At 42.0% G+C, this 19,099-nt stretch overlaps 1 protein-coding gene across 6 annotated transcripts in view; it reads right to left on the bottom strand.

Annotated features, from left to right (window-relative positions):
• The window catches only part of DENND2A (DENN domain containing 2A), a 2,268,767-nt gene that overhangs the window by 353,489 nt on the left and 1,896,179 nt on the right, over positions 1-19,099 (bottom strand). For all 6 annotated transcript variants that reach the window (XM_044088248.1, XM_044088247.1, XM_044088242.1 and 3 more), the window contains one exon: positions 11,062-11,170. In XM_044088248.1, coding sequence (XP_043944183.1) covers positions 11,062-11,170 — 109 coding nt within the window. The remainder of the gene's footprint in view (positions 1-11,061; positions 11,171-19,099) is intronic.

The raw sequence follows: 19,099 nt of genomic DNA, 5'->3' as shown, positions 1-19,099 counted from the left end.
GTCCCTGCATAGGGAGAGGCATCTGTGGTCAATGTAGCTTTGGGCTTCTAGGGGGAGAAGGGGCGAGACCACTGTGATTAGTTGTGGGTCATCCACCAATTCAACTCCTGTTTGCACCTGTGAGTTACCCGAATCTTGGCTGAAAGAGGATACTGAAAAGGATACCATTGGGTGAGCAGTAGCCATTGTAAAAGCCTCATGTGAAACCTGGCCAGGGGGACAATGGTGATGGAGGCTGCCATGGAACCCAACAGCTGTAGGACAGAGTGAGCTGTGGATTTCTCCCTTGAAAGGATTGGGATCAGTTGTTGCTTTATCCTTGGAATTCTGTGCTCTGGAATGGATGCTTTGCAATTCTTTGTATCCAAGATGACCCCTATGAATTCTGTGGACTGAGATGGGGTGAGATTGGATTTTTGCCAGTTTATGGTTATGCCTAAGCTTTCTGCAGCGAGGAGAGAGTATGCCAGAGCTTCTTCCATTAGGTGTCTGGTGGGGGTGGAGATGAGCCAGTCATATAGGTATGGAAACACCTGGAATCCTTGTAGTCACAAGTGAGCTGTGATGACTGCCATGCACTTTGTGAACACTCTGTGGGCGGCAGAGAATCTGCAGGGCAGTACTCTGAACTGGTAGTGACTGGCTCCCGCATGGAAGCGCAGAAATCTTCTTGATGGCCTGTCCACTTTTATGTGGTAGTACGCATCTTGAAGATCTATCGAGCACATCCAATTGTCTTTTTCCAAAAGTGGGAGGATAGACTGTATTGTGACCATCTGGAATTTTTGTACTCTTACAAACTTGTTCAATACACTGACATCCAAAATTGGTCTCCAGCCCTCAGTTTTCTTTGGCACCAAAAAAGTCTTGAGTAGAATCCGGATCCTATCTGGTCTGGAGGGACTATTTGGATAACTCTTTTTCTTAGCAAATTTGATATCTCTAATGCTGCTTCTTCCCTTTGACTGGTTGGAATGTTGGGTAAGTTTGTTGGGGGGGGGGGGGGCAGGACAAAGATCGACGGGAATATTATCCTTTGTACCCAAGAGTCGGTGGTGATGGTTAGCCAGGCAGAAGGGTACAAAGAGAAATGACTCCCAACCAGCTCCAGATAAAAGCAGTTGGGCCGCTCTTCAGGAGCGCTGGTAGGATTGGCCAGGAAAAGAGTCCCTGGAATCCTGGTTATGCGGACCCCCTCTGCCCCAAAAAGGGCATCTTCCCTGTGAGTTTCCCCCTCTGCCTCTAGGGGAGAACTCGGCCTGTGTGTCACAGAAAGGACACTGAGACTTTTTGTACCATATCTTCCCACTCTTCTGGTTTCTGGAGAAAGCCTCCCAATGAGGGGAAGAATAACAGACACCCACGGCAGAAAGGGTCTTACCGTCCTGTTCACATCTGGCCAGTGTGCTTTTAACTGTGAGTCCAAACAATGAAGAGGCTTCGATGGGAGCATTGAAAAAGGAAGCCTTGAAGGGTTTCGCAAAATTATATAAGTGCATCCAGGCATGTCGTCTCAGAATGCCTGAACTCGCCGATCTAGCTGATATCAGGCGCATGGAGGAGTTAGATATTGATTCAATGGTGGCCAGCTGACAGGCCACTTTGTCATGGAACTCATCAGACATGGCACCAGCCAAAGTTTCAGAGAGCTCAGAAATTAAATTCCTTTGAAGTCTGGTAAAGTGTGTCATATAATTCAGGGACCTGATTGCAAAGGTCGCTGATGCAAAAGTATGCTTCCCTATTCTGTCCAGAGCCCGGGACTCTTTGTTGGGAGGACGGACAGTCTGGCTTTCTTCTTCTGCCAGGTCCTTCTTAGTTGCAGCCGCCACCACCAGAGCATCTACAGGAAGACCTTTGGACCAATGAGGATCAGTAGCAGGAGGGGACAAAATTTTATCTGGCCTCCGAGGAATAGCCTCAATGGTGTCAGGAGCCTTCCACGCACGCTGCACGATGAGCCGGACCAGTTCGTCGGCAGGTGGAGTAAACCAGGAGGTAGGGGGTCGGGCACGAAAGGCCTGCAGGAACACAGACTCTTCAGAGGTCAGGTTCGAGGGCTGCCAGTCACCTCTCTGCGTAAGAATTTCGAGAATATCAGCAAAGGATACCTCAGAGGGTGAGCGAAGGGACCCTTCCCCATCATCAAAGTCTGTGTCTTCAGTAAGGGACTCCTCTGTGGAGTCCATGTGCTTCATCTTGCATGAGCTTTTTCGATGAACTTCCTCAGAGGGAGAAGCTGGGGAATACAACGCAAAAGAGGTTTCCTGTGGGAGTATATCCTGAGGCCCTTGCACCCGATATCCGCCAGGAGTGACTTGTGTACATTGTGGTCCAGAGGAGGGTGGGGAGATTGATAGCACAGTATCGCCAGCCGATGCCAAAGCCTTCTCCATTAGTTGGAAGGCCCGTCCACCTGAAGAGGGGTGAGTGTCCAGGATAGGGGTCACCCCTCCCCTAAGTGGCTCAGCCTGCCAACTCGGGAGTCCCTGGATGGCTGTGAAACACCAAATTACGTATGCCACAGCTGATATCCTGGGTCATAGCAAAACTCTCCTGCCACGAAGGCAACTGTGGTTCCTTAGTGAGGTCCATAAAGGGAACTGTAGAGGGGGAAGTCTGTGCTATATCAAGGGGCTTCAAAGGCAATGAAGGAGGAGAATAAGTAGGAGTCTTTGGCAATGGGTAATCACCTCCCAAGGAAGGATAGGTCCTGGGGGGGGGTGGGATACCTCTGGCCAAAAGCACTTGATCCACAAGACGCAACTCGTCATGTTCAGAGAGGCTTCTAGTGGATTTCACGGAAACGGTTGAGGGAGAGTCAGGTCTATCCAAAGATGGGGCAAGCTCAGTGCCCACCTCACCGGTTTGCATTGAAAACAACGGGGCTGTAAGGGACTGATCTACAGGTGTCTGCACAGAGGAAATCATCAGTGCCAAAGTCATGGTCTGCACCGACAATAAGGTCGGCGCCGAGGCTGAAACCAAAAAAATCTGTGCCAATAACTGAATTGTCGGTGCTGAGAGGGTAGTCGGTGCCGGGTAAATTGTTGGAGCCGATGTGGTAACAGTCTGCATTGACTGGATAGTCGGTGCCGGTGGAGAAGTCTGAACCGAGGAGCCCCTTGGTACCGATATGGTAAAGGACACGCTAGTCAGTGCCGAAATCACAGATGGCGTCGATGGCCTCGGTGCCGAAGGTCTAGGCACCAAAAGCACTGGAGCTGAGGAAGTCAGCTTTCTTAAGTCTCAGTTGGTGGGAGTCCCCAGCAGGAGACGAAGGAAGAGACTTGGCCTTTGTATGTTCATCACTCTTTTTCTTATGGGATCTTGGAGGGGTTGAAGCCTCTGACCCAGAAATAGCCTCTGAAAAAGGAGATTTAAGTAGCCCCTTCAATAACAATTTATTTTTTCTCTCAGTCAACGTCCTGTTAGAGAAATTCTTACAAATTCTACAGGGCAGGTCAACTGTTAAATGAGGCACACCCAAACAATAGACACACAGGGAATGTGCATCTGAAGTAGGTAATTTATGGCCACAATCTGAACATCTCTTAAATCCTGGACTACCTTTTTTATCTGCCATGTTAGGAAAGAAGGAAAATCAGAAAAAATACCAGCAATGGTACAAGAAATACCCAAAGGTAAGGAGGAAAAGGTTTTACCAATGATGGTAAAAAAGAAATTACCTCGCAGTAAAGAGGAGGAAGGGGATTGAAAAGATTCAAGAAGGGATAGTTGCTAAATGCGATAAGTTAGATTAGTATGACAAAAAATATTGTACTTAGCTCAAGAGAAGTAGCTTGACACGACCGATTGGCGATGCGGCAAATGAAATCTGGGTTAACATGGAGAGGGGAATTCTGGGTAAGAGTTTTAGCTCGAGAGTTCGTAGCTGACGCGAGCTTGGAAGATGGCCGGCTTGGTTCCGAGGTCGGAACCGATACCCACACGTAAGGAATGAATGAGGATTAACAATATCAGATCTTCCAGTTTCTCAATTTTTGTATTATCTTATGTTTAGTTTCTTCTCACATATCCTTAGCTGCCATCACAGAGTAATTTCAAATCCATACTCCTAAACACTTCATTTTATCATGTCCCCATAAATATGGATATTGTTGGACCAGTTCATGTTTGGGTACATAATTTACCACTATTGCCTTTGTTTTAGCTTCATTAATTTTGTATCCCAAGAAAATCTGAAACTGTCTTAAAATGTTCCACAACAGTTTACTGTCCCTTTCTGGTTTTGTCATGTATAAAACATGATCTGAAAATAGAGCCAGCTTTTCCTGACTAACATACCAATTATATGCTTGGATTTCTGAGTCCCTTATTTTCTTTGCCAATGGTTCTAAATATAATGCAAACAACAAAGGGGAAAGTGGACAACACTGCCTGGTTCTTGTGATCAAGCAGAAATTATCGGAGAGGACCCCTCCCAGTTAATTCATGCCTCCGATCCCTCATATATTCTTCTAATCAACCTTATAATTGTATTAGGGAAAGCAAATGCTTCCACTGCCCTGCTCATGAAGTCCCAGCCTACTCTGTCAAATGCTTTCTCTGCATCAAGACCACCAATAAAAGTGGTACTTTCTTACATTCTGCTTCCCTCTGGATTATCAACGTTCTGTTAATATTGTCTAATGTTTGCCTCCTCTCCACAAAACCAAACTGATCCATATCTATCAATTTTGGTATCACTTTTGCCATTCATTTAGCCATTACAGACATAAACACTTTATAATCATGGTTTAGTATTGAAATGAGCCTGTATGAAGCTGGATCCAATGGACCTTTACCCTCTTTAGGTATTACCATTACCACCGCCTTCTTCCAGGATGCTGGTACTTCTCCTCCTCTTAAAATACTGTTAAACAAAACCTTCCAGATCTTTATCAGTTTTTTCTCTCCTAACATCCAAACTTCCACAGGACTACCATCTCTTCCTGGAGACTTTCCTGTAGATTGGTTAGGCATAGCCATTTTTATCTCATCCCTTCTTATCCTGTTAGTAATTGAGCCTCATCTATCTGCAACTTTGGCATATTTAATTCTTCCATAAACGTTTCCATTTGTACCTTTTCTTGATTTCCGTATTTCTCTGCTTTATATAAATTTTCATAAAAATTCCGAAATATTTCTAATACTTCTACAGGGTCTCTTGTTATCTTCCTTGTTACAGGCTCCCTAAGCTTGGTGACTGCCCTTTCCACTTTTTGTTGCCTGTGCGCTAGAATTATTATCAAAAAACAGTTGCTTAACAGCAATCTTTCTAAACTCATGCATATTATCGAGGTAATCCCTTATTTTCTATTTAGCATTCTGCAGTTGCTTCTCTTCTTGTTCTGTGAAATTACCCCAATTTTGCAATACTTTTAACATTTGTCAATCCTCCTAAATAACTCTTGTTACTGTTTAGCCATATCTCCCTTTCTTTTGTTTCCAACCTAGTTTTAAACACCACTTTAATTTTATCCCACTCCTTAGCTATGTTTTCAGAAGATAAATCTATCTTCTCTAGTAGCTCCTGAATTAATTCCACAACCCATTCCTTAAATTCCTCTCTTTTCAACCGGTAGGTGGGAAAGCGCCAGTGTCTCATTTTCATTTCATTGTCTTGCATTTTTATTTTAGATATTATTGGTGCATGATCTGAAACAGTTATTGGGTGTGTTTAAAGACCTTCAATTAAATGCACGTTCTTGTGAGATATAAAATCTATCTAGCCTAGCCCAGTTGTATCTCAGTGAGTAATATGTAAATTCACTCTGAACTCCTAGTACTGAATTCACATCTTCCATGCGAAACATTTTTATAAACTTCTTCAAAAATCTACCCTCCCTTGTTATATTATCCCTTCTAGGACCCCCCCCCCGAGACATCTTCACTGTTGCAAATCAAATTCCAGTCCCCACCTATAAGTAATATTCCTTGCTGAAAGCTGATTATTTCTCCCAGAATTTTCTTAAGCTCCATTATAGCAGTTTAGGGGGGATGTAAATGCATGCCAGTGTAGTCCTCCTCCCTAGCCAGTAGCCCCTTAGTACTATGTATCTTCCATTATTATCTTTCTTCTCATCTTCTATCACTGTTGGACCTCCTGTTGCAATTAATGTACGTACTCCTCTTTTCCTTTGCCCCAGATATTCCCCTGAATAACCATCCCGAAAACCTTTATCAAATTCACATTCTGTCTTTTCCAGGTGTGTCTCCTGTGACATAGCTATTTGCACGCCACATTTTATAATATAAGTCACTACTCTTTCCTTTTTATATTTATCTGTAAGACCATTCAGATTGAAAGACATTACAGAAAGCACCATTTTGTTATGTAATTATTACCACCTTTTATATATAACTGCTCTTTTGCTAAATGTCTAGTTCCAACTTTATTTTAGATGTATATACTGTTCGGCAGGTTGGTCTTTTATACAGTTGTTTCATGTCATATCCATTTGCGTCTATGTCACATCTTACATAACGTTTTGTTTTTTTTGAAAGCCCTTAAACATAAAAAACAAACCCCCAGTAATTGAAAACATTTTTTTCTGTGGAGAAATTGTGTTTATTTTACTTTTGGAGGGCTGTAATAGTGTTAAGTGATTTTTACTGTGCTTTTCTGTCAAAAAAGTAACTTTTGTTGACTGGTAGTGTTAACCGGCATTTGCTGCTTATGTTCCCTGGAAACAGGCACCATTTTTGGCTTGCTAATGGAACAGACACAGTTGGTCTTTCTTCCAGTCACAAATAGAAAAAAAAAATAAGAAGTCTTTGCCACCCTAGAAGGCTAGCAATTTGCCAGTGCTGCAGGTGGGTGACTCTGCTGTGGCCATTTGTTGTACTTAAGACCACACATCTTCTACCCCCGATCCCTCTGGTGTAGCACCTACAACCACTATGGACCAGGGGTTAGCCATGTCCTTGTGGCTGTTAGGGTCCCTTCAGTGGGCAAGGGAGAGCCACTCTTGTCTGTCCTGGGAGGGGGAACAGGGAGGGTTTGCCTGTTTTGTCAGAATGCTGTACCCATCCCTGAGGAAGCTGCTACTGACATTAGCAACATGGTTAGCCCCATTTTTCCTGTCAATAAGAAACAGAAATACAAGCATGTATCTATGCCTCCTCAAATTTCTTTGGATAAAAGTAGTTTACTGGGTCTGGCTCGGGTTTAATTCAGGTTACTGATCCTTCTTGTAAAGTAGTTTCTGATAAAAGAAACACTGATACCACTTTTCCTGAAGAGATTCAAGGTACTGAATCTGAACAGGAAGATACAGGGATGGATACAGTTTTTCCCCTTCAAATTTTTGATTCAGAGTCAGTGTCTAATTCTCCCTGTGGGGTTTCTCTTTCTCTACACTACTGCTAGAATATCCCAGTGTTTTCACTAGGAGTACACAGAGGCTTCTCAGTCCCTCAGAAAAAAAATGTTCTGTTTGCTTTAAAGGATCACTGTCTGCAATTTTTTTCTGATAATCAGCCAGCTGTCCCTAAAAAGGCAGATAGAATGTATAAAGTTCCACAGCCTTAAATTGTTATACACTATTTCCAAACATGACCCAGCAGCTATAGCGCTAGTTGATCCCACTACCGCCAATTATCCAGTCAATTCCAATCCTACTCTTTCTGATAAGGATGGGAAAATTATTGATAGCTATGAGAAAAACTGTATACTTCTGCAGCTTTTATATTCAGAATTTTGAACTGTCAGGATCATATATTAAAGTTTTTTCTAATTGTGAGGGCACGGGGTATGTATTATCTGCAGTTTCTTCTTGTGAGGAAAAAATCTTCTTTAAATAACACGGTTTATTTTATTGCGCATGTCACTACTCATTGTTTTCAGTGTGTGTATAACTCTGTTGATACGTCTTCCAGGGCTACGGCAACTGGTACTGCTTTGAGCTTTTCTTCCACAGGAAAAAAAAAAAAAGATCTAGATCTATACCTAGATCTGTTTCTAAGGTTTTCCACTCAGGCAATGGTCACTGTAAGGGAATACCTCATGATTTTCGGTCTTATGGCATCTATGATTGGCATGATACCCCTGACAAGACCCACATGAGAAAGATACAGTAGTATCTGAAATTTCTTTGAACCCAGCATCAACACACCCTTTATTTTTTCAAATCCTTAATGCTCTTTTTTTTCAGAAGAGAAATCAGTTGGTGGACACAACAGATATCCTTAAATCCAGGTATCCCCTTCTCCCTCTCTGCTCTAAAACAATCAGTCACCATGGATGCCTCACACTTGGTGAAGGGGGTGTGGGACACCAAGGACAGATACATGCACAAAAATATCAAGGAGATGCTAGCCCTTGAACAAGGCACTCGACTCTCTGAATCATCTTTGGTCCTTGTGACATCTTCAAGTGGTTACAGACAATAACAGAATCATGGGGTACATCAACAAACAAGGGAGAACCAAGCCATGCCCTCTTTACAGACTAGCCATGTTAGCTTGGGATATAGCTTCACAGCACAGTCTCTCTCTACAGGCATCCTACATTCCATCAGAGCAAGACTGTATGGCAGACAAGCTGAGCAGGATCATGGCAGACCCTTGCAAATATAAATTAGATGAGGGGGTCTTCCAAGATTTGATCCATGTGTGGAGAACTCCTCAAGTGAACCTCTTTGCCTTCTCTCTAAATGATTTACTGGCAAGAGTATGTTCCAGGACTCAATGTAAGAAAGCCTGGAAGACAGATGTCTTTTCCTTTCCTTGGACAGGAATCCTTCTGTATGCTTTTCCACACTTTCCACTAATATCCAGAGAATTTTGAAGATTCAGAAGGTATCCTCCAAGATCATTGTGGTGACTCCCTTCTGGCCCATGATAATGTAGTTCTCCCTTCTTTTGGAAATGGCTGCGGAAATTACCACATGATTCCTCAGACTGAATCTACACACACAATATCACGGGTGTTTGATACCCCCTGACATCAGTGAACTTCAACTGACTGTGTGAATGATGGGGTTTTAATTCCTTTTAAGCACCTCTTTACTGAGGATGTGCAGTATCTACTAATGGAGGCAAGACAGATTTCTACTAGAAAATCACATATTACCAAATGAAAAAGTTTTCCTAGTTGGTGCCAACAACATAACCAGCACCCATTCAGTTCTTCTCTGGTTTTACAATATTTATGTGACTTACTATCCTATAGCCTTTCTTATTCTCCTCTCAGGGTTCATTTATTGGCCATTTCAGTATGTCATCTCATGTATCCCTCCTTCAAGGCATTCTAATGTTAAAATGTTTTTGAAAGGATTTTGTAGAAGAGACATCCAAAAAAACAGTGGCCCCTCCTGGGGATCTAAATTGTGTGTTAGAGAAGCTAACACTTGCTCCATTTCAACAAAAAAAAAAAATAAAATAAGAACCAAACACAAAGCAGACACATTCCACAAAAGAATGAATAACAAAAAACTGAGCATGTAAAGAATCCCAAAGTAGCCAGGAATGACACCTTGATGTATATGCTTGAAAATTACTTTAATTTTAATTCACTAAAAGTTGAGTGCTTTTGTCCCCTGCACATTAACAAGGACTTCATCAAAACTTATGATTAAAATTAAAGCAATTTTCAAACATATACTTCAAGGCGTCATTCCTGGATACGTTTGGTTCTTTACACACTCCATTTGAACCAATTAACTTGGCTGACATGAGTTCTTAACATGCAAAACAGTTTTAATGACTGTTCTGACCTATATAAGAAGTGTATCTGAGTTGCAAGCTCTTACGGTGTGTCACCCCTATCTCATTTTTTTGCATAGAGCTTCTTTGAGAACCAACCTTTCTTTTATGCCTAAAGTGATATTCAAGTTTACTTGAAGCCATACTATCAATCTCTCCATTTTCTTTTCTGAATCTAAAATGAGGGAGAAAGGATACACTCTATACCTTGCCTGTCCACAGGCAACTCAGGTACTATCTTGACAGAACTAAATCTTACAGATCTTCGGATCAATTGTTCATTTCTTGTGAAGGTAAGAAGAAGAGACAACTTGTGTCAAAACAGAATATTTCTAAATGGTTGTCTAAGGCTATTACCTTCAGCTATACTCACCACAACAAAACTATTCCAGGCAGGGACAAGGCCCACTCTACTAGGGCCTTGGATTCATCTATGGCTTTTTGGAAAGGGTTAGATTCTAGAAGCTGCTAGTTGGTACTCTGTATATACTTCTATAGAGCACTATAAACTTGATTCCTTCTTTAGTTCAGATCGGTCTTTGCTAGGACCATTATCTAGGGGCTCCTGGACTCTTCTCCTTCCACCTCCTAAATGTAGTTAGCTAGGGTGATCTATCAATATAGCAAAGACTACTGTAGGACTAATCAATATAATCAACATAACAGAATTGTGTAAGTAATCTTAAGGTTATGGCAGTAGATGTTTGAATGATTACTGCTGGATCCATCCCTCCATCCCCCTGTTTTTTTGGTGTGCTTTGTATGTCAGGGTGTGTATATTTATTTTTGTTGTTCTTAGCTTTGTCCTTTCAGGGCTCAGCCTCAATCTTTCTGCTACCTGGAAATCTCTGAAAGGCTTGGTGCCCAAACTTGTCTTTTACTCAGCTCAGCTCGAGCTGCCTGACAGTTTGGGTGCATGAAAGGTGTCCTGAAGCTTTGAAATCTGGCCAGCTGTTCAGTTACCATCTTACATGTTACTTTTGGTATGTATAACATGATGGGAGTAAATAAGTATATTCTTTCCAACTTATGTGCAGCTGTTGGTCGACTATTGCTATTCGATGTGTTAAAATTCGCTGACGCCAGCTTTCGATGATTAAGACATTTGATGTTCTCATCTTGCTGAAGTAAGGTTTGATGTTTTAATCTTTCAGTCATATGACATGTATCCCTTGGCAGGATATAATCCATATAGCTAAGGCTCCTGCAGCAGTGGTTATTAGAATATGTACTGTTATGGTAAATGTACTTCCACAAATGTACTTTCCCAATGTGCACAGGTAGAGAAAGACAAAAGTAAATTAAAGAAAGTTTTTAAAAAAGACTCATTAGTATTCAGCCATATCCTACCATTTGGAGTATCTTCTTCCTTCTCATTTGCCATTTCATTCCTTTGGTCCAGAATGTGCTCCAAAGCAGCCTGCAGTTTTCGGGGCAAAATGAAGTCCTCATCTTCCATCTGCAAAAATAAAACTCATTTCTGCATCATGTAGCAATAAGGAAACAGACACAAAGATTTGACACAAGGAATATGCTACGGTCTTCAATCAATTACAAAGTCAAAAATGAAGTACAGTAATGCGAGGGACTCATAAAAAACGACCTATAACAGAAGTGTTCCTTTGGAAGGCAAACAGTATGAAGGATTAGCATGCATCCAGTTTGTCAGATTTGCAACAGCCTGTTCTAGCAGTGTAACACTGGTGCTCAATCTTAGTGACATCATAATCATACATAACATCACTGTTAGTAAAAAGTATTATGACTTCCTTTCCACTTTTTCTAGAGCACTCAACAATGGTGACAAAATACATTTTGCAAAGGATGACTATCAGAAAGAAGGATTCAGAGGTGAGAGAGGGTGCCTATTTAAAAAAACAGAAAATAATAGCTGTACCATGACAGAAATTCCCAAATGCTCAGAGGCTTGGTATCAAAGGTGTGTGGATCCAGAAAAGGGAAAGACAAATTCAATCATGGAAGCTCATGATAATGAGAAATTAGGAATGGCAGGGAGATAGGGTGGCCACCTTTTCAGATATCCAAAGTGGGACATAGGGTGTGTGGCTAAGCATATTAATTAAGCCAGAGGTCTGAGACCCGATATGCCCCCAGAAGCCATGGGGTTCTACAAGTTCTCTATTACATTTTAGAGCTTTTTTTTTTCTTAACAACCTTTTGATCCAGTGATGATTTGAGAAAATTTACAAAAATCATAATTAAGGTAAACAAAAGAAATTATTTCAAGGAAGAAATAAAACGTGTCTAAGGCTTAATATTCAAGATAGTAAGTTTTAAATAAAATGAAAAGAGAACCACTTGCATGTACATTCAAAAGGTGTTCTATTAACGTTCTTCTAAAGCAGACCGTTACACTCCCTAATTTTATTTCATCTTTCTCTTTCTCCCTTCCACATTTCCTTCTTTCCCCAGCTCACATTTCCTTCATTCTCTCTCCTCTGTTTCCTTATTTTTTTGTCTCTCCCCTAATTTATTTTCTTTTCTCTCTCCACGCATGGAAAGTTTTTGATTTGCTGCTGCATCACTGAGGATTACACAGAGTCAATGATGCTAGATGTTAGATATACTTCTTATTCTTTAGAAAATGCATGTCAATGCAACAGCAAGATCTGTTGTTCTAAGTGAAACAGACCAACATTTAAAAATTGCCCTGATTTTGGACTTTTGTTCTTAATTATTTGTAGTGTTTTCTCTGTCTTTTTTTAATCTTTTTCTTGTGTTTCTTTCTCTCACTTTCTCCCTCTCAAAGTACTGTCATTTTCTGACTTGCATACACAAGGCGAATAGAAAATGAGGGAATCAAACTCAGAGCTGCAGATTGAAGCTGTCAAGCAGCTTATAGTCTTTCATTTTCAGTGCTAAACCTGCACCAGCAACTGCCTTTGGATTATGGGTTGCAACAAAAATGGGTCCAACTTACTCTACCCACCAGACATCAAACAAATGTTTAAATAAAATAACAAATAATACAGGAGTCAGGAGACTATATTTATTTATTTATTTTGTAGGTAGATTAACTGTCCTGGTGGTATATAGCCTAATTCATTAAGAAGGAATATCTTCCACCTTACCCCTGAAAACATTCATTTTTTTTTTGCATGGGAAGACAATACCTATGGAAGAAAGAATAAATGTTTTTGGAGGGAAGGAGAAAAATGTTCTTATTTTATGAATTGGGTTAAATACTACAAAACTGAACCTGAGAATGTTTGCAGAAAGCAAAAATTCTATCATCAAGCTCACTAAAGAAGACTGAAATTAATAATGCAGATGTCAACAGCCAGCCAGGCACTGCTATCTGATTTACTGTGGCAGACCAATACCAATCAATCATCATCAACTTCGGCTCTATCAGTCACTGCCGACAGTCCAGCTGGCAGCAAGAAGCATTCAATCATTAATCTGGTCTCAAGCGCAGTGCTGCAGTAAGGATGAAGGCAGATTACAGATCTTTTATATATAATATCATTTTTTTACTGAAAACAACACATATCTCTTTTAAAGAAATATTTCAGGAACTGATACACAAGATGTTCTTCAGGACTCCCAAACCCTAAGCAACCACACCAGGAGCTTATATAATGATTGTTTCCATTCTGACTTTGGTCCTACCTGAGGTTCAGCCAATTACTATGCTAAACATTAAGACTGGACCTAATTGAAAACAGACAGCAGACCAATAGCCTGCAAACACAAGTAAGGTCAAGTGGGGGGGGAGTGGGATACTGGCTTAAAAAACAAGACCTCCAAATAAATCTAACATGCAAGTGCAACACTAACATTACCAGGGAAGTGCTGGACTGCTAGCATAAAAGTAAATATTAATCTTTTCAATGTTAGCAGTAAGAGGGAAAGGAAATGTACAGTCTATATTAACTTTTTTATAGTATCACCAGAAAACCGGGACATGACAGTGGCATGCACGTGATTAATCCATGACTGTCCCATTCAAACTAGGACAGCTGGCAACAGTGCAGGGAGAACGTGTCACCTGATGCAAAACTTCCTGTCTCAATGATCTGCTGTATGCAGGGAAAATGTGTCACCTGATGCAAAACTTCCTGTCTCAAAGATTTGCTGTATGCTATTCAGTTTTAAGAACTTACAACAAAATAAAAGCAATCTCTTGCAAATCTTATCTATTACAACCAGGTAGGTGGCCATGGCTGCCATGACTCCAGGTTTATGACCATTCACTGCACTGCCATCCATTAGCACTGCCACAGTGCGCATTTGCCCATATTCTCATAGATTCACCAGTGCTCATCAAGTGGGTATCCACTGCCCTCAGCAGGTGTGTCAGATTTATGTCTTTATATGCCATGTTACTCTGCATACTCTGCAGGATGTCCTGCAGCCCTGAGGAGGTTGTACTTTCTCATACAGGCCATGTAACATACTTAACATGATGAATATGGTGTGATTACTGGCTATCTGTGCCTGGATCACTGATCAACATATCTGCTGGATGATACCAAGAGTGACAACCACGCCAGAGTATGTCCTTGAGTTATGACAGTGACATTTTTCTCCCCTATGTCTGACACCACAGAGTCAGTGTGGCTTTCTGATGCCATCTGTCCAGTGACTTTCATGTAGCTTGGGTGGGGATAACATGGGCAGGACCACCCCCATAGTGCCTTTTTTAGGCAAGGCTCAAATGACAAACCTACCTCCCTAGAAAACACAAGTGGAAAAAAACTAAGGGTAATGCTGCTCAATGCCAGAAGTCTAAACCTCAAGATGCACGCCCTCCTCAGTATGGAGAACATCGATGTCTGTGCAGTGACTGAAACCTGGTTCAAGGCTCCTGAGAGCACCCCAGCACTATCAGGTTTTACCTCATATCATGCTTTCCGGCCCCAAAACTTGGACCGAACCACAAAGGAGGGGGGTATCCATTTTCATCAAAGATACCCACATCCAGGTTAGTGGCAATGCACGAAGCATCAGAGACCATCCAGGTGCAACTAACCATAGGCAAAACGTAGCATGCTACAGACCACCCTCTCAAACTCAGGAACCCCACACAGCCTTCCTGAAGACACTGGAGAGTATGAATGTCTCTCCAAATACCATCATTTTGGGAGACTTCAACTACCCAAACATAGACTGGGAACATTACTCAAGCCCCAACACCCTAGCCCAAAGGTTCCTAGAATTCATAAACTCAAATGCAATGGAACAACTAGTCACCATTCCCACAAGAGGAGACAATATACTAGACCTGATCATCACAAACATGGGGACAAAATGCTCCGTATATTCCTCTTTGGTAAGATCAGATCATAAATTAATCTCACTGGAAATCCACATCCCACCCCACCCCTGCACAAAGACCACAGTGAAGAACTTCTCAAAAGCAAACTTCACACTTCTTAAGACTGAAGTGGTATCCTTCAAGGCCCCTGGGCCAGTGGAAACCACAACCCACACTGCTGAATACTTTGCAAATGCCTTCTATGGGCACCTTCAAGAATGCATGGATCATGCAATCCCAAATAAACCAAGACCCATTCCCAAAGGCAGGCGCGGTCTGGTGGACCCCAGCCATAAACAAACTTTACAACAGGAGGAGGAAGCTACTACATGACAGAGCAAAATCCCTAAAAGGGAAGGCATCTCTGATCAGTACTAGCAAAAACTACGATCACTCATAAAATCATCCAAGGCCAACTTTGAGAGAAAAATCAAGACACAAAAGACAATCACAAGGCCTTCTTTAGCTATGTTAGAAACCTGGGTGGAAACTCCCAGATATGCTCAGAGTTAGTCCAAAATGACACAAAATACACTGAACCCACTGACATTGCCAACATTCTGGCAGACAGGTTCAGTGCAAATTTCTCCTCCCCCTCTCCCCCAAAAAGAGAAATAACTATCCCAGCAGAGTGTAGCCTCCCTAACATCTCAGATGCCCAGGTGAGAGCCGCCCTCTCTAAAGCTAAAAACACAGCATCAATGGGACCGGATGGTGTCCTGGGCTGTGTGCTACATGAACTCCAGGAGGAACTAAACCCACACATAAAGCTGCTGTTTAATCTTAGCCTTACTACAGGATCGTGCACCAAAGAGTGGCGACGGCAACAGTGGTCCCACTTCACAAAGGCGGTGCTTCTACGGACCCTGGAAATTACCACCCATAAGCTTGACGAGCCTGGTCTGCAAAGCTATGGAGAGGATCATTATGGAACTCATAAACAAAGACATTGGGGACCTACAGACATTGGATCCTACCAAATTTGGCTTTGTCAAGGGCAGATCCTGCCTTTTGAACTTGGTCGACTTTTTTGAAACAGTCACTAAGGCCATTGATGAGGGTAAGGCAGTTCACACAGCCTACCTTGACCTTGCAAAAGCCTTTGACACAATACCCCACTCGGGCATCATAGACAAACTCACCAGCTTAAATGTAAACCCATATGTCACAAGATGGGTTGTAAACTGGCTCAAGGACAGAACCCACAGGGTCAGAGTTGCTGGAGCTATGTCAGACCCTGTGGGTCTGACATAGGGTCAGAGTGCTGCTGCTATGTCCAGACTAAGCCAGTCTGTCCCGGTGTCCCACAGGGCTCTGTCCTGGGACCCCTCTTGTTCGGCATTTATTTTTCTGAGGTACAGGCAAACATAGGAGGATTGTGGCTGACAAAGTTCGCAGATGACTGCAAACTGGGCGCCATAATTGATACTCCAGCGGACACAAACATCCTTCTGAGAGGCCTCATAGAAACGGATAATTGGTGCCAGAGCCATGGCCTTAAGCTGAACGCCAAAATGTATAGTCATACCCTTTGGGAAAAACAAGTACCGACAAATTACCACATAGGCGGTAATCCATTAAGAAGAGGTAATCAGGGACCTAGGGACCCAGGTTGACAGTAACCTCTCATTTGACACTCACATTGCCAAAGTGGTTAGGAAGACCTTCTATATTGCCCACCTTATCATGAAGGGTTTCACATCTAGATCAAGAGAGGTCATTGTGCCCCTGTACTCTTCTCCTATCAGGCCAATGATTGAGTACAATGCCCCATTTGGGATGTATCTCACCCGACACCTGCAGCAGTTGGAAAAACCCCAAAAGTTCCTCTCCAAGAGGATAAAGGGTCTTAAACATATGTCATATGCTGCCCGACTGAAAAAACTCCAGCTCTATTCAGTCGCATACCACCTACTCAGAGGTGATCTGTGCCTGAAGGCCATGTCCAATCCTGAATTAATGGACATGCTCCACCTCAGAAAATCCAAATCCATCACAGCCACGAGAACAAGTGACTTAAACCTCAACACAGAAATAAATAGGATGTGCTGGAGGGACAGATTGATAACCCAGAGGCTCCCTACACTCTGGAACAGAATCCCAGTCCATGTTAGGCAGAGCCCCTCACTGACTCTATTCAAGAGAAATCTCGACGAGTGGATGGGAGATCATAGGTTTACCCCGGGGGTCATCTCTGTGTCACTACTAGACAGAGGCATAGTAAACTAAACCCTAAAAGGGCGTAGTATTCTCATCCTAAGGGGTGGTGTAAGCCACATACACTCTGGCTAGGCTTATAAATGCCTTAGGGCAGATAGCCTAGTACGAACCTATGAACCTATGAACATGAAGCACTAAAGACAAGGGAAGCTGGTGGGTCATTCTCATACTCAACTATCTCAACAGCAAGTGATGTCAGTATGGCCTCCAATGTGGCATTGCTGACAGTTCTATAATGTCTTCAGATCTCTGCCATGTTCATGGTGCCATCATTGTCAGCCATTGTTGACATGCTGATTTCAGGCATGTTGTGACTAGTTGTGCTGGTGTCTCTACTACAGGGATCTGTGGAAGTATACAGATAACATATCTGTGGTTATGCTGCATCATAGGTGTCACTCCTACAAATATGTGCCACTTAAATGCTACATGCCAAATGCCTACATAGCTTATGGGCATAAAGTTACCTTGTTGTATAAGTTGTTGCTTCTCCAGCCCTGACTCCCTTGGCTAATAGATAAGCATATGTGTTTTTTCAGAGCAAGCCATTCACACTAATGTGTCATTGTTCCAGAGGAATGGAAATGTTAGTACAAACCTGGTGCATTCTCTGTGAACATCCGGGCATTTGCCACCAGCCCATCTCCCATATCCAAACCACTATCTGGTATGAGTGTTCTCTTACCTTCCCAGAAAAAGATATCAGGAATCCCTCACTCTCCATGAGATGCCTCTATGTTAGCAGTCCACCCACTGTGGTCAACCTGTGTCTGGCAATTTCCTGTGTCTTGGCATCCAGTATTATACTGGTGATCATGTAATAAGACACCTGTACTACTGTCCTATTATGGCTGTCCACAGCAATGATGTCTTGCACAACACCCTGCCATACCTGGTCATGAAAGAACTTATCAGCTTTACCCTTCTCAAGGACATGTCGACCACATAGGGCCAACAGTAGCACCTCCATGTCTGGAGGTGTGTGTTCTTTACTCTGTCCTATGACAAGATATATATACACATGTGGATTATGTTTATATGTATGACTATCCATATTAGTCAGAAATTGTCTCAGTACTGCTCCTGCCATCTATCAGTGGCCACAGCCCTGTGTGCTACTATGATGCCATCATTCTAACAATATGCCTCTGACATACAGCAGCAGCAAGGGGCACACTATCACTGCTAGTCATCATGATATCAGTTGGAAATGTGCTGAGGATGTTCCAAATAAATGGGAAGAGGTTATTATCTGAAAAAAAAAAACAGTCTGATGAAGTGGATGGAAGTGGTGATGTCTTTTAATCTTTCAAAAAAAAAAAAACACTCAAGAAGATCATTAAGATTTAACAAACAAAGGAGACATTTTCACTGAATAACATGTCAGGGGTAATATGTGTTTAAGTAAAGTCTGGTTATTCCGAAATGTATTAATCACCACTGATGTCAAGGCTTCTACATACAAAAAGGTATACACTGTCAGTGGCTTTACCCCAGTTCCACACCCTGCTATCAAAAGATTAGTTCTGAAGGTGGCTATTTACAAAGAGCAGACAAGAAATTTCTCTTGTCTATGATTTAGTTGAGAGTCACTGCTTCAGTGTCTTGTTGATCAGAAACTTGAAAACCAGTACAAAAGTTAAAGGGACAATCCTACTTTCCTGCATGACAGAGAATTAAAAACATGCTACATTTCCATACAAACCTAATAAAGGTCATAGATTTTCTCCCCCCACATTCCATAGAATTATGCAATGCCACTTCTTATAATCAGTTACTAAATAAATACATTAAAATAATAAATTAAAAAAAATCAATAAATGGGGAAAGTTTATGTAAACTAATCTATGTTTAATATGTAGAAAAGACTGCATATTACAAAATAAC

Source organism: Protopterus annectens, chromosome 11.part0, assembly GCF_019279795.1.
Source record: "Protopterus annectens isolate FY-2018-M chromosome 11.part0, PAN1.0, whole genome shotgun sequence".
NCBI lineage: Eukaryota > Metazoa > Chordata > Ceratodontiformes > Protopteridae > Protopterus > Protopterus annectens.
The sequence above is the reverse complement of the archived record's forward strand: the minus strand, read 5'-3'. Positions and strand labels throughout refer to the sequence as shown.